The 12,779-nt window shown below is 45.1% G+C and overlaps 1 protein-coding gene across 1 annotated transcript in view; it reads right to left on the reverse strand.

Moving 5' to 3' along the window:
• Positions 1–3,973, reverse strand: part of SGK1 (serum/glucocorticoid regulated kinase 1) — a 118,284-nt gene extending 114,311 nt beyond the window's left edge. The window contains exon 1 of the mRNA XM_084774908.1: positions 3,605–3,973. Within this exon, the coding sequence (XP_084631034.1) occupies positions 3,605–3,673 (69 nt within the window). The 5' untranslated portion in view covers positions 3,674–3,973. The remainder of the gene's footprint in view (positions 1–3,604) is intronic.
• Positions 3,974–12,779: the final 8,806 nt, after the last annotated feature.

A 12,779-nucleotide genomic window follows, 5' to 3' on the forward strand; every position in this document is an offset into this window, starting at 1 on the left:
GCACCCCCGTCTTCCTATCATCTCAACATTTGAGTGGTAGGGTCAAGAAGGCAGGGGTTCAAGGCCAGCCTCAGTCTTACAGTGAGATCAGGCCAGCCTGCCTCATCTTAGAAACAGCAGCAACAACAACAACAACAACAATTAAAAAACAGACTTGATATATTTTTTCTTTTTCTTTTCTGTTTTTTTTTTCCCCCGAGATAGGGTTTCTCTGTGTAGCCTTGGCTCACTCTGTGTAGCCTGGAACTCACTCTGTAGACCAGGCTGGCCTCGAGCTCAGAGATCCACCTGCATATGCCTTATGAGTGGTGGGATTGAAGGCGTGTGCCGCCACCACCACCACCACCTGACCAGACTTGATCTCTGTACAAACAAGGTATAAATTTTAGCTCTACTACTTTTAGTGTATGTGAGTGACTTTGGGCAACTGTTCAATCTCTCTATGTCACACTTCATATAGCTAATAATTTTTCTTCTGTAAGATTGTTACCAGGACTAATGAGGTAATTGATGGGAAGCACATTTTCCATGAGATTTAAAACACAGTCATAACTTAATAAACGGCTACTGGTAGGCAACCATGTGGGCACATTAGCTATTTTCCCTTCTGGCAGCTCCCTGGATTTCCATTGGATGGCTGAGAGACGTAGGAAGTAGCCTTTTGCCTTTTGCTTCCAAAACGTGGGTTCAGGACTCAGCTGTCTTTTTTAAAGTCAGTGCATGTGCACACCCCCTGGCCCCTGGCCCCTAGCCCCTGCCGCCCCCCCCCCCCCGGCTCCCAGCACCCCCACCACTCAGAACCCATTTCTGGTCCCAGTTCAGTGTGGGCATCAGACAAAGGTTTGCTTTGAACGCCTGTCTAGCTGGGCTGGAAGTAAAATATGCAGAAATGTGTGGAACTTCAGCACGAGAACATAAGGAAACAGATTATTCTTGGCTGAAAACAAAGGCTTTCCAGACTATGAACTGGTGAGCGATGCACACAGAGAAGTTTGGGAGAGTGTCGAAATTCACCATGAGAACGGTTATTTCTCAGGAGGGGAGGAACAGTTCCTGAAAAGGGAGATAAACTTCTCTATTGCCTTCAAAATTTACATTTATTTTCTTATTACCTGCATAATTAATAATAATAATAGTAATAATGCCCATGTATGGTGAGACATGGCTATGATCTAACACCTAGGAGTTAGAGGCAGGAGGATCAGAAGTTAAGGTCACCCTCAGGTACATAATGAGTTGTTGGAGACCAATCTGGGTTAGAAGGGGGGGGGGGGGGGAGCGACCCCGTCTCAAATCAATAAAACAAAACCACCAAAACTAAAAAAGGCAAAGGCAAGGTCACAGTGCAAGTACTGAGCATTTAGAATACAGAATGATAATAATAAAACAATAATGAGACAAAGCAGACATGAACCAAGGAGTTTCTCCCCAGTGCTCTCAATGACTTGATGCAAGGTCACATTTGCCTCAGCTAGCTGTCCTTGAGGAGTGAGGAGAGCAGAGCAAGGCAGGGGTGATTTCTGACCCACTCTCCAGCAAGAGGAGCCCAGTGAAACTGCCTGTGGTGGATCTCATGGTGTAAATTTCTTTCTCTCTGCAGTTTTTTGAGAACACATCTGTACCCTGTCTCACTCTTTCCAAAATCCAAGGTCTGTGGAAACACTCACTCTTAAGCAAAACGCAACCAGATGGCAACCTGGTATTTCTAGTAGAACATTTTGATGGCAAAGAAAACAAGAGATCATTACAACAAATAAATAAATACAAATTTTAAAAGTACGTAACAGACACTTGCTTGATTAAGAACCCCCGGCTGAAAGGGCTCTACAAACTCCCCAGACTGGGGGTGTAGTTCACTGGGGCGGGGGAATGACACAACACACACACACACACACACACAACTTGCATGCTTGAGGCCCAGCGCTTTAAAAGATGTAAGTAAAACTAAATAACCCTCATCACCACCAAAGAAATTAATCGCGAGAGCCATGGTGACATACGCCTATAGGTACAATACCCAAGAGACAGAGGGAGGAGGATGAGTTCAACCCAGGCATTCAAGACAGCCAGGCTGATGTAGCTAGACCTTAGGTCAAAAAACAACAGGCTCTGACCAGTTAGTTAGAAGGGAGTAACTAATATAAGTGCCGAGTACAAGGGCTCTCTCTTCCTTTGGAAGGACATCGTTTGACTACAGGGAAGAAGGAGAGGATGGTAGCCCCTGGAGGGCTGTGAAGCCCCACTGACTAGCTTTCCTCTAGGCTTTGGACTCTACTGGAGGGAAAGACCCGAGCTGACACTCTAGCCTGAGGAGTTAGCTTTACTCTGGTTTCAATTCATACCATTTGGCCATGGACTCTGAGAGCTTGCAGGATGCGTGCAAGCTTCTGCTAGCACTTAACAGGCTGCCTCTCTGTAGCCCTGGCTTTCCAGCTTGACCCTTCAGTGCAAGGAGGCAGTCCAGCCTGTAATTCATTATGTTTCTGTTGCCATTTCAAGCAGAGCAAACACACACACACACACACACACACACACACACACACACACACACACACACACTTACAAAAGGCCTGAATGAAAGAAAGGCTGAATGAATGGAGAGATGTATTCTGACAGACCTGCCCCAGGGTATTACATAGCATGGGGCAACTGGAGGCTGAAGGAGCCCTCTATTGCTTTAAAAACACTCCCTAGAAAAATGTCAGTCACCAGTCGCCCATTCATTTCTTAGCCCCGATTCATGTATAAATTTGAAGAACCACAGACCTCCAGTGTGGCCATTGCAATGAACCCAGTTTATCTGTGAAACATAAAAAAAAAGGTCTATTCATTTACAGCCCCATAACATTACTAATACAATGAATAAGAGAACAAGGAACTCAAATATACACAGCAGCATAAACCCGGAATTATAATGCAGGCTATAAGTCAGGCTACCCCCCCCCCCCGTCCTTTTTGGTGAGGGCACATGTGCTAAGCAAAACCGAGGCAACTTGAAATAGCGGGTTTGAAATGTTGGAGTCTGTCATTTCTGTAAAAGGTGACTCCGGTCCTTTCCTATTTATAACAGAGAGATACACGGCACATTATTGGCGGAACGAATTTGAGGAGCCGAAGCTGCTTCTTGTGATTGAAGATGAAAACGCAGCAGCCCTTGAGTGGAAAGGTGTGGAAAAGTTGAACCCCTTCAAAGATAAGAGAGAGGGAGCAACGTAATTAGCCCAGACTAAATTGCTTGCTATTAACTGCACTTGGGCCAGCTCTCTTTGAAACTGCCTTGTAATTTTGGGCATGGCTTTGATTGAGAAATCTCAGTTCCCATCTTAAACCCATTTGAAGGCATCTCAGCCCAACCCCCTCCTTCCAATGCAACTCCTCTGAGCCCCCCTCCTTTCCGCCAGCGTCCTTCCCCCCTCACTGTCCCCCCCCCCCGCCCCAAATCTGAATCGCGGCAGGGTCAGCGCTCACCTTGACCACTGACACCAGAATCTTTGCTTTCAGGAAAGGCTGAGGAACAAAACCCCGAGGCTTCCCCAAGGCAAGCATCCAGAAGCATTTGAGAGAAGCATAGAAAACAAAAACAGCAAGCACAACCTGTCCTTACCCGCTTCTTAAAAAACTGGAAGGCTGAGCATTTCTTGACCGGGAATCCATTCATGTCTTTGTTTACCATCTTCCACAGTAGGGACTCCACAGTTATAGATCCAGGGTGGCACCCGCCTGGTTACTGCATCTGTTTCCCTATTCACCTCCTGGAGACCGTGAATGAAGACCAAGCGGGATGGAGAAGCTAACTGGGCTCAGCTTTTCCCTCACTCGCTCATTCTGCTGCAGCAGCTACTGCAGTAACTCGCCCCACTTTCAGATGACACCGGCAGTGGCTTTTTTCTTTCCATCATTGCTTTGAAACGTAAGCATCCCTGCAACAGAACCCCGGGGGCCGGATGGCGGGACGAGGCAAATCTCTCTGGAGATGCTCCGGCGGCTGCCCAGGCGGGAGCAGGGTACCGTCCCCGCCCCCAGCTACCTAGCTGCACCGCGGCTGTGCACAGAGCGAGCTGCTCTGCTCCAGGTGATGCGCTTCTGGAGGCTGCTGGCGGAGAGCTGTTTTTGATTGTGTAGGTTCCAATGGGAGCTGTAGTTAAGCAGCTGGGGGAAGGAGTAAGGAAGAGCAGAAGCCAGAAGGAGGGAGGGGGGGGGGAGGGACAGCCTCTCCAGAAAGGCAAAGGGAAAGAGAAAGCAAGGCTGGAAGAAGCAAGAGTGCATGCATGCATGTGTGGAGCTCACATACGTGTGGACAAGAGACCCAGAAAGCTCCAGAGAGCTGCTGACTCCCTTGGGAGAGCCGCTTCAATAGGTTTTTCTTTTCTGTGGCAAATCAGAGTTTCCTGTAAAACGTAGACCCAAATAAGACAGTGCTCAATGAAGTTCTTTTGATTCCGGTTCTGATACAAAACATCGCAAAAGCAATGTCATCAGTCATGTTCCTGACCTATACAAACCTTGGAAAATAAAATAAAATAAAATGCCTGCACAGGTGTAACAATGGGTTGCCTTTTACTCTGTAGGGTCTTCCCTGACATCCTTCCTTCTGCTTGGACAATATAGGGAACAACGGGGGCGGGGTGACTATGCCCCTTTCACCAGAGACACCCAGCCATAAAACAAAAATCAATGGACAGAAACAAAGTATGCAAAGCAAACAAACAGAACCTTGCAAAGACCTTTACCAAAAATTCTTATGGAATCCATTGAAGTCATGGCAAGCAAGGACACCTACTTTTTCTTGCCCCAACTTACCCCTAAACCTCCGCACAGTGAATTAATTTAACAAAAACATTTGATTATGTGTAGCTCATTTTTACTTACACTCTTTGATGTTGATATTTTCTCTCTCTCTCTCTCTTTCTCTCTCTCTCTCTCTTTCTCTCTCTCTCTCTCTCTCTCTGTTTTAATAGTGTTTACAGCAAAAGGGATTGGCTTTGGGTTGGGTACTGCCTCCCTGTCAGTATGTGGCTTTGCATCAGCCACCATGTCTTTGGGGTGCTGTCTGGTCGCTGAGATGGACGTAACCATCCATTTACTCATTTATTCACCCAATCACTTGTTTGCCATCTCATTCCATTCATTTTAGAGGTCAAATCCAAATACAGCAATTGTTCACTAGTAGGAAATACAATAGGGCCGTCCTATTCACAAGAGAAAGGTACTGTGCCGATTTGATGTATCCGATAGACAGCACCTTTAACATACATCTAAGAGCTGTGCGTTGTTGACAAACAGCTTGCCTAGAGTGTGGGAAACCCTGAGTTTGATCCTCAGCACCATACAACATGCGGTTAGAATCCCAGCAGTTGGGAGGTACAGGTAGGAGGATCAGAAATTTAAAGGCATCCTCAGGTAGTTTGAGGCCAGCCTGGAATTCATGAGACCCTAGTTCAAAAACAATCCCAAAACAGAACAACAACAACAACAACAACAACAACAACAACAACAACAACACACACACACACACACTTAAACCATTCACATAGCAGTCTCTGAAGAGAAGGGAAACATGTAGATTAATTGGGGAAGAAATGCCTAAGTTTCTTTGGAGTATGAGACTCTATGATATATGAGTGATGGATTAAGTTGTTCAAGACGAAAGGATACACTATGTAATCTACAGCATCTGTGGTTTTCCTAAACAGGCCATCTAAAAACATGAGAACTCAAAGGGGGTTATTTTGAGGTGAGAGAAAAAACATTGCTTTGCACAGTAAGTTATACCTCGGCAAATCTCACCAGGAAACAGCGGTGGGCATTCAACTTCATCCACGTGCCTTTCATTGCTCTTCCACGGGACGTGTTTTAACCGACATTTATTGAACTTGGATGATATATAGGAAGGGTTTTCTACACAACATGGGGGAAAGGAGGTCCTGGGACCCTTGCTTTGATTTTCTGCTGTTCTACCACATACACACTTGCTTTAGACTCACTGTAGACCTGGGTGATGTCTTGACAGAGAATACAGGGAGGACATGGGTACGAAACTAAAGACTAGCCTTCTTGTCCCCTCAGTGCCACCTCTAGATGCTGTCACTGTGAGCTAGCTTACACTAGACCTTATGCAGGGTTCTATGAATGCAACGATGCATGCTTTGTGTCACACGAGAAACATACATGTGGTGGTTCTTCATAGGCTCATAGAGTTGCAAGCTTATTTGCTGCTTGGTGGACTGCTTGGAAAGGATTAGGAGGCGTGGCCTTGTTAGAGAAGGTGTGTTGCTGAGAGTAGCCTTTGAAGTTTAAAAAGCCCATACAAGACCCAATCTCCCAGCCTCCCAGTCTCCTAGTCTCCCAGTCTGCCTCCCTCCCTTCCTCCCCTCCTCCTCCTTCCTCCTCCTCCTCTTCTTCTTCTTCTTCTTCTTCTTCTTCTTCTTCTTCTTCTTCTTCTTCTTCTCTCTCTCTCTCTCTCTCTCTCTCTCTCTCTCTCTCTCTCACTCTCTCTCTCTCTTGCTCTCTCTTCTCTTTCTGCCTGCAGCTTGCAGATCAGGACATAAAACTCCCATTACTTGCTTAGCACTTGCCTGCTTGCCTCCAGCCATGACATCACAGAGTAACCCTCTGAAACTGTGAGCAAGCCCTCAATTAAATGTCTTCTTTTATGAGATTTGCCTTGGTCATGGTGTCTCTTCACAGCAATAGAACAGTAACTAATATAATATGTGCACTATACGTGTATATATGTACATAAGCATTTAAATCTATTCTGATTTGCTGGCGAGCAGGGTGGTGAAAGAAAGGTAGTGAAGGCTAGAGAAGCTTTGCCCAAAGGAAGATGTTAATGCGCAGCCTGGGAGAATAGAGGGGGTCAGTCAGATGGAGGATGAGGAGCAGAGAGCAGGTGCTCAGAACAGGTAGAGTGATCTGTACTTTAGGGCCATAGTTTGGTCATTACAACAGCAACAACCAAGTGTTTTAACTTTTGAACTTGCCTGATGGTCATAATGAAACTGCTGCCTGTACTTACTAAGCATCTCTTTTAGCAACCTCATGCAAATGCCTTAAAAAGAAGTACAGGATAATTCTTATTTTACTTATGTATTTGTGCATTTTATTTTCATTTCTTGCAGTTTTGGAGACTGGATGTGATGTATCATGCAGGCTAGACAAAACCTTTCCCGTTACGCTCTATTTTCCTCCTCCTCCTCCTCCTCCTCTTCCCCCTTCTCCTCCTCCACCGCCTTCCCCTCCTCTTCCTCCTCCTTCCTCTTCTTTGCTTGCATTGAGTCAGTATTTCATGCTCACTAGGTTGTCTCTGGCCTTGTAACTTGTTCTGTAGTCTGGGCAGGACTTGAATTTGAGATCTTCCTGTCTCAGCCTTCTATACAGTTGGAATTAACCAGGCGGTTGTGAGCCATCCAATGTGGGCACTGGGAATCAAACTTGGGTCTTCTGGACATGCTCTTAACAAAGAAGCTATGTGGTACCCAGAGTGATATGGACGGTGTGACCATCTTTCCTCAGCTAGTGAGCCCATTTTCTCTTCTGTAGACCAGTAGTAATGAAATGCATCTCCACCAGCCACGTAAGGATGAAATGCATCTCCACCTGGCATATTAAAGGAAACTGTCAGCATTAAATTATATGTGAAGGGCTTTGTCCCTGTTTGCAAAACTCTCAATAAATCTATCCTTTTGGTTTTAATCAAGCAGGAAACACACACCAGTATAATGTAGTAGCTCCGTTGGCATGTGATACATTCAAGGTTTGAATGGAATGTGACTTTTCCTATAGCACCAGGAAAACGGAAAAGATAATCAGAGAATATCTGTTGAGGGCCTGATGTCCCGCAGAAGAAAAGAATACAAATTAATCATATCATAAGAAATATTTTATAATTTTCTTTGGTGTGGGTGACTTGATTATATGTTTTAGTCCCTGTGGTGAGTATGCATGCTCTAAGAATTTAAAAAACCCCACTGGTGACTGTGTATCTATTTGTATCCATGCCAAAGATTTCCATTATATTTTGTTTCAAATTTGTAATCTTTTTATTTCATCAAATTGGATTTGTCTTAGAATTATTTTTTATGTATTTACTGTATGTATATTTGTGTGTGTGCATGCATGTGTGTGTGTATATATGTGTGTTGTGTATGCATGCATGTGTGTGTGTGCATGTGTGTGTATGTGTGTGTGTGTGTGTCTGTCACTGTTCACTAAGCCATCTCACTGGCACATCTTGTTTGTGTTTGTTTTTGTTTGCTAAGACAGGATCTTACACTGTAGCTCAGGCTAGTCTCAAGCTCAAAGCTTGAACACTGGGATTGCAGGTATGAACCGTTATAAGCAGCTCAGCAGACTGGATCCTTTGCAGGAGAAGAAGTTATCAGATGAAAAGTTACAGACTCAATACTATCCCAGAGAGAAATACCCAAATTTAAAACTCAGCCCGTGGTGTTCTAATTTATTTTATATTTTGCCTCAGGGTCTCACTATGTAGCTCTGGTTAGCCCAGAACTCACTATGTAGATCAAGCTACCTCATTAGGCCTCCTGATTCTGCCTTCCAAGTGCTGGGCCTGCTAGTGTGAGCCACTGTGGCCAGCTGCCAAATCCTACCTATCCATGGCATTTATATGTATCTATTTTTTTTCTATGTAGGAATATGGGTTTAGCCAGATCATCAAATAGATTTGACTTACAATATTTTCAGATGGATTTACAAAATGTTCTTTACTTCAGGTGGAGCTCTAATGGCTGATTCAGGCCACACACCCCCCACACCCCAGTTCTGTTCCTTGTTTCTTACCTGGCCTGCTTGCTCACCCACGCCGGCACTCACATGGGCCTGTCTTTTCTCTCCTTGCTTCTTTCTCTCCAATAAAGTGGTACCAGATATGTTTATGACATACTTCTTCTGTCACAAAGGCATAAAATCATGTCCTTCTTGTGACAATATGTAGCCCAAGGGACAAATCAGTTTGTTAGAAATTACTCATTTGACTATCAAGGATAACTCATTTGACCATAAAATGATGAATTTTACAGCTTTCCATGACTTTATATTCATGCAGTTATTTTATCCCTCTGTTTAAATCATACAGAGGATGTAGAACCTGCAAAGATTGTTTATTTGAAAGAAAATCTGTTTTGGGGACTCCTTTTTGGATCTGGCCTTCCTTGTTAGAGCAAATCTTTGTCTCCCCAGACAGACAGGAAGACTTTGCCAGAGTATAAATCTCATTAGTAGAGACCTGGGAAATATCACTTGCATGCATTACATTCCTCTTCATAAACACTGTGTACAAACCTGGTTGGAAGGATGGCATGGGTTAGCAGGGCTTCCTGGGTAGGTCATTATCCTTTATGAATGGGACGGCCTTGCGACTGGGAGAAACGAAATAGAAGTTACAAGTGGTAATGGATTCTTTTTATAGCCTCTTAACGAGATGCTTTTTACAGAATTGGTAATTATGCTTCTATTTGCTTTCAACGATCAAACATTGAGATCGGGTTCAAGTGACCTCTTGGCTGATTGGGCAGAAGGTTACATCTTCAACTTGACTTGTCCAAAGGGGTACATTATCTATTGTCCCACCCACGGTCAGCATAAGTGAGTAAGAGACGGTCGCTGTGTGCGGGATAGAACAGCCTGCTGTGATGTGCACTGAGTAGAAGACACGAGAGGGAAAGGAAAAGGCCCGTCCTACCTTCTCAGCTCTGTAGCCAGGATCTCTGGCCATGTGTTCTGTGTGCCACAGAACACAGAGCTCAGTTAATTTCTCAGATAATTGGAATCACTTGCTGTTTCTAGGGAAGGCAACATGAGCTGGGCAGACATGGCCAGTGACAGGGGTAACCCCAGAAGAAAAACACAGAGAACTACTCACCGGTTTCCATCCTATTATTCTAGAAAAATAATGCCTTAATGATGAATCAATCTCTGAACATGATGCACTCTATTTGAAAGTCACTCTGCCTGGGTTGCTCTGTTTTTTATTTTACTATTTATTTATTTATTTTTGGTTTTTCGAGACAGGGTTTCTCTGTGTAGCCTTGACTGTCCTGGACTCGCTCTGTAGACCAGGCTGGCCCAGAACTCAAAGCAATCCGCCTGCCTCTGCCTTCCAAGTGCTGGGATTAAAGGCGTGTGCCACCACCACCGCCCAGCATGCTCTGTTTTTTATAAACTGTGCTTATTTAACTATAACACAATTCTAGTTTGTCTGTCACACGACGCCCCCCCCCCCCAAGGGAATGATACATATAGATGCCAACTCAAAATGACTGGGATGACAACAGTGAACTTTAAAGCAAATGGAGACTCCTTTGAAGTGGCGTAGCAGGACCGGGCTGTGAGGCACCTGAGTCCTGCCTCTTTTACTTACTAGTCCTGTGACCCCGGGCGAGCCAAAGTTGCCCAGCAACATGCCTCCTAGCTATCGGTTTGTTGTAAGAATCACAGAGAGTTGAAAGTAAATTTAATACACAGACGTGTGTGCACATATCTGTATCCACTTATGAGTACGTATTTGAGCGTGACGGTTTTAAAACATTGCTCTAGATTCTTCAGTTATGTTCCCATTGACTGGGGAGGGGAGCGTGCATCATCTTGTTCTACTGAGTGTGTGTGGGTTTGGTTGCATCACCCCCTTCAGCATAGTGGACGTGATGCTTCCTCGAGGCGTTCTCACCTGGAGTCCCTAGCCACTGCGCAAACGTTTGATTTCCAAGAGGCTACAAGGATGTGAGAAAGACCAGGCACTATAGTTAGTGCTCTTGGCTACATGAGGCTTGTGGGGTACCTTAGCCCAGGCACCAAATATATGATTGGAAAAAATGTAGTAATAGTTTTGAAAGGAAATGACCAAGTATTAGTCATCAGTGTATCAGTGACTGGTGAAGATGAGTGACCTTGATGCCTCTATCTCTCTGTGTCATTCTGTCTGCCTCTGTCTCTTCTTTCTTCCTCATCTTGTTTCTCTCTCTCTCTCTCCCCCTCCCTCCCTCCTCCTCTTCCTCCTTTCTCCTTCCCTCCTTCTGTCCCTCCTTCTTTTGAGACAGGGTCTCCTTATGCAGTCCAGGTTGGAACCTGCAGTCTTCCTGCCTCTGCCTCCAGAGTGTTGTAAGTGTGCCACCGCACTCGGCTAGCTAGCTTTTTCACGCAGGACAATCCAGCCATCTGTGCATTGTTATCTTACGCTACCTTAGCCAATTCAGGATACTGTAACAAAAATACAGTAGACTAGAATGGTTAAATGACAGAAATGTATTTACACACACACACACACACACACACACACACACACACACACACACACACACACACTCTGAAGAGAAGGGAGCTCTTCTGTGCATTCTGAAGACAGCAGCATTGCATTCAGGTCAGACCTGACTTTGGTTGAGAACACATTAGCAGTTGTACTTTTCATTTCATTTGTGGCCCCACCCCATGCTGTCTTGTCATGGACTAGGAGCAGGAAGACCAACACTACAATTCTCCTGTTTAAAAACACTGAGTACTTATCAGGCCGGTCACTTTTATCTTTAATTTTTAATAGAGTCTTACTAGAGAGCTTTGCCTAGAGTTCCTTCTCAGATTTAGTTGAACAGAGTGCCATAACTTTAGCCTTTTTGGAAGAGTTTAAAATACAGGTAGGGCAAAATACTTTGTGTGTGTGTGTGTGTGTGTGTGTGTGTGTGTGTGTGTGTGTGCACATGTGCATGTACCATGGTACATGTGAAGGTCAGGGGAAAGCTGGTGGGAGTCAGCTCTCTCCTACCACCTTTAAGCGGTTTATGGGGCTTGAACCCCAGTTGCCATGTTGTGTAGCAGCAGCCCGTGAACACTGAGGCATCCTGTCCCTCCTAAGCCTACTCATTTATTTTATATATTTACATTAAAATGTATTTAATGTCTGGGGGCAGGTTCCCACAGAAACCAGAAGGGGTCATTGGGTCCCTTGAAAGTGGAGTTACAGGCAATTGTGAGCCACCCAGCATGGGTGCTGGGAACCAATCTTTAGTCCTCTGGAAAAGCGGCAAGCACTCTTTTTTTTTTTTCATTTATTAATTAATTCATTTACTTTACATTCTTATCAGGGCTTCCCCTCCTTCCTCTTCTCCCAATCTCCCCCTCTCACATCCCCTCCCTCCATCTCCCCTTCCTTCCTCCTCTGAGAAAGGAGTCCTCTCACAAATATTACCTTGGCATATCAAGTTACAGTGGGACTAGGTGCATCCTTTTCTCCTGAGGCCAGACACCACAGCCCAGATAGGGGAAAGGGATCCAAAGGCAGGCAACAGAGTCAGAGACATCCCCTGCTCCTGCTGTTAAGGGGTCCCACATGGGGACCAACATGCACTTGTATTAACATGTGTACGGGGCCTACATCTGTCCCGTGGATGCTCTCTGGTTGGTGGTTCAGTCTCTGTGAGCCCCTATGGGCCCAGGTTAGTTGACTCTGTACATTTTCTTGTGGCATCCTTGACCTCTCTGGCTCCATCAATCCTTCTTCCCCATGTGGGTCTCTGTATCTGTTTCTATCCGCTGCTGGGTGAAGCCTCTCATATGATAGCTAGGCTCCTTGTCTGCAAGTACATCAGAATATGGTTAATAGTGTCAGGGGAGGGCTCTCTCTTAATGGCATGTGTCTCAAGTTGGGCCAGACATTGGTTGGCAATTCCCTCAAATTGTTTCTTCTTTATCCCTGCATATCTTATAGGCAGGAAAAAGTTGTGGGTTGAAGGTTTTGTGGCTGGGTTGGTGTGCCTCTTCCTCCACTG

This window comes from Acomys minous (genome assembly GCF_964271855.1).
Source record: "Acomys minous genome assembly, chromosome: 3".
Taxonomy (NCBI): domain Eukaryota; kingdom Metazoa; phylum Chordata; class Mammalia; order Rodentia; family Muridae; genus Acomys; species Acomys minous.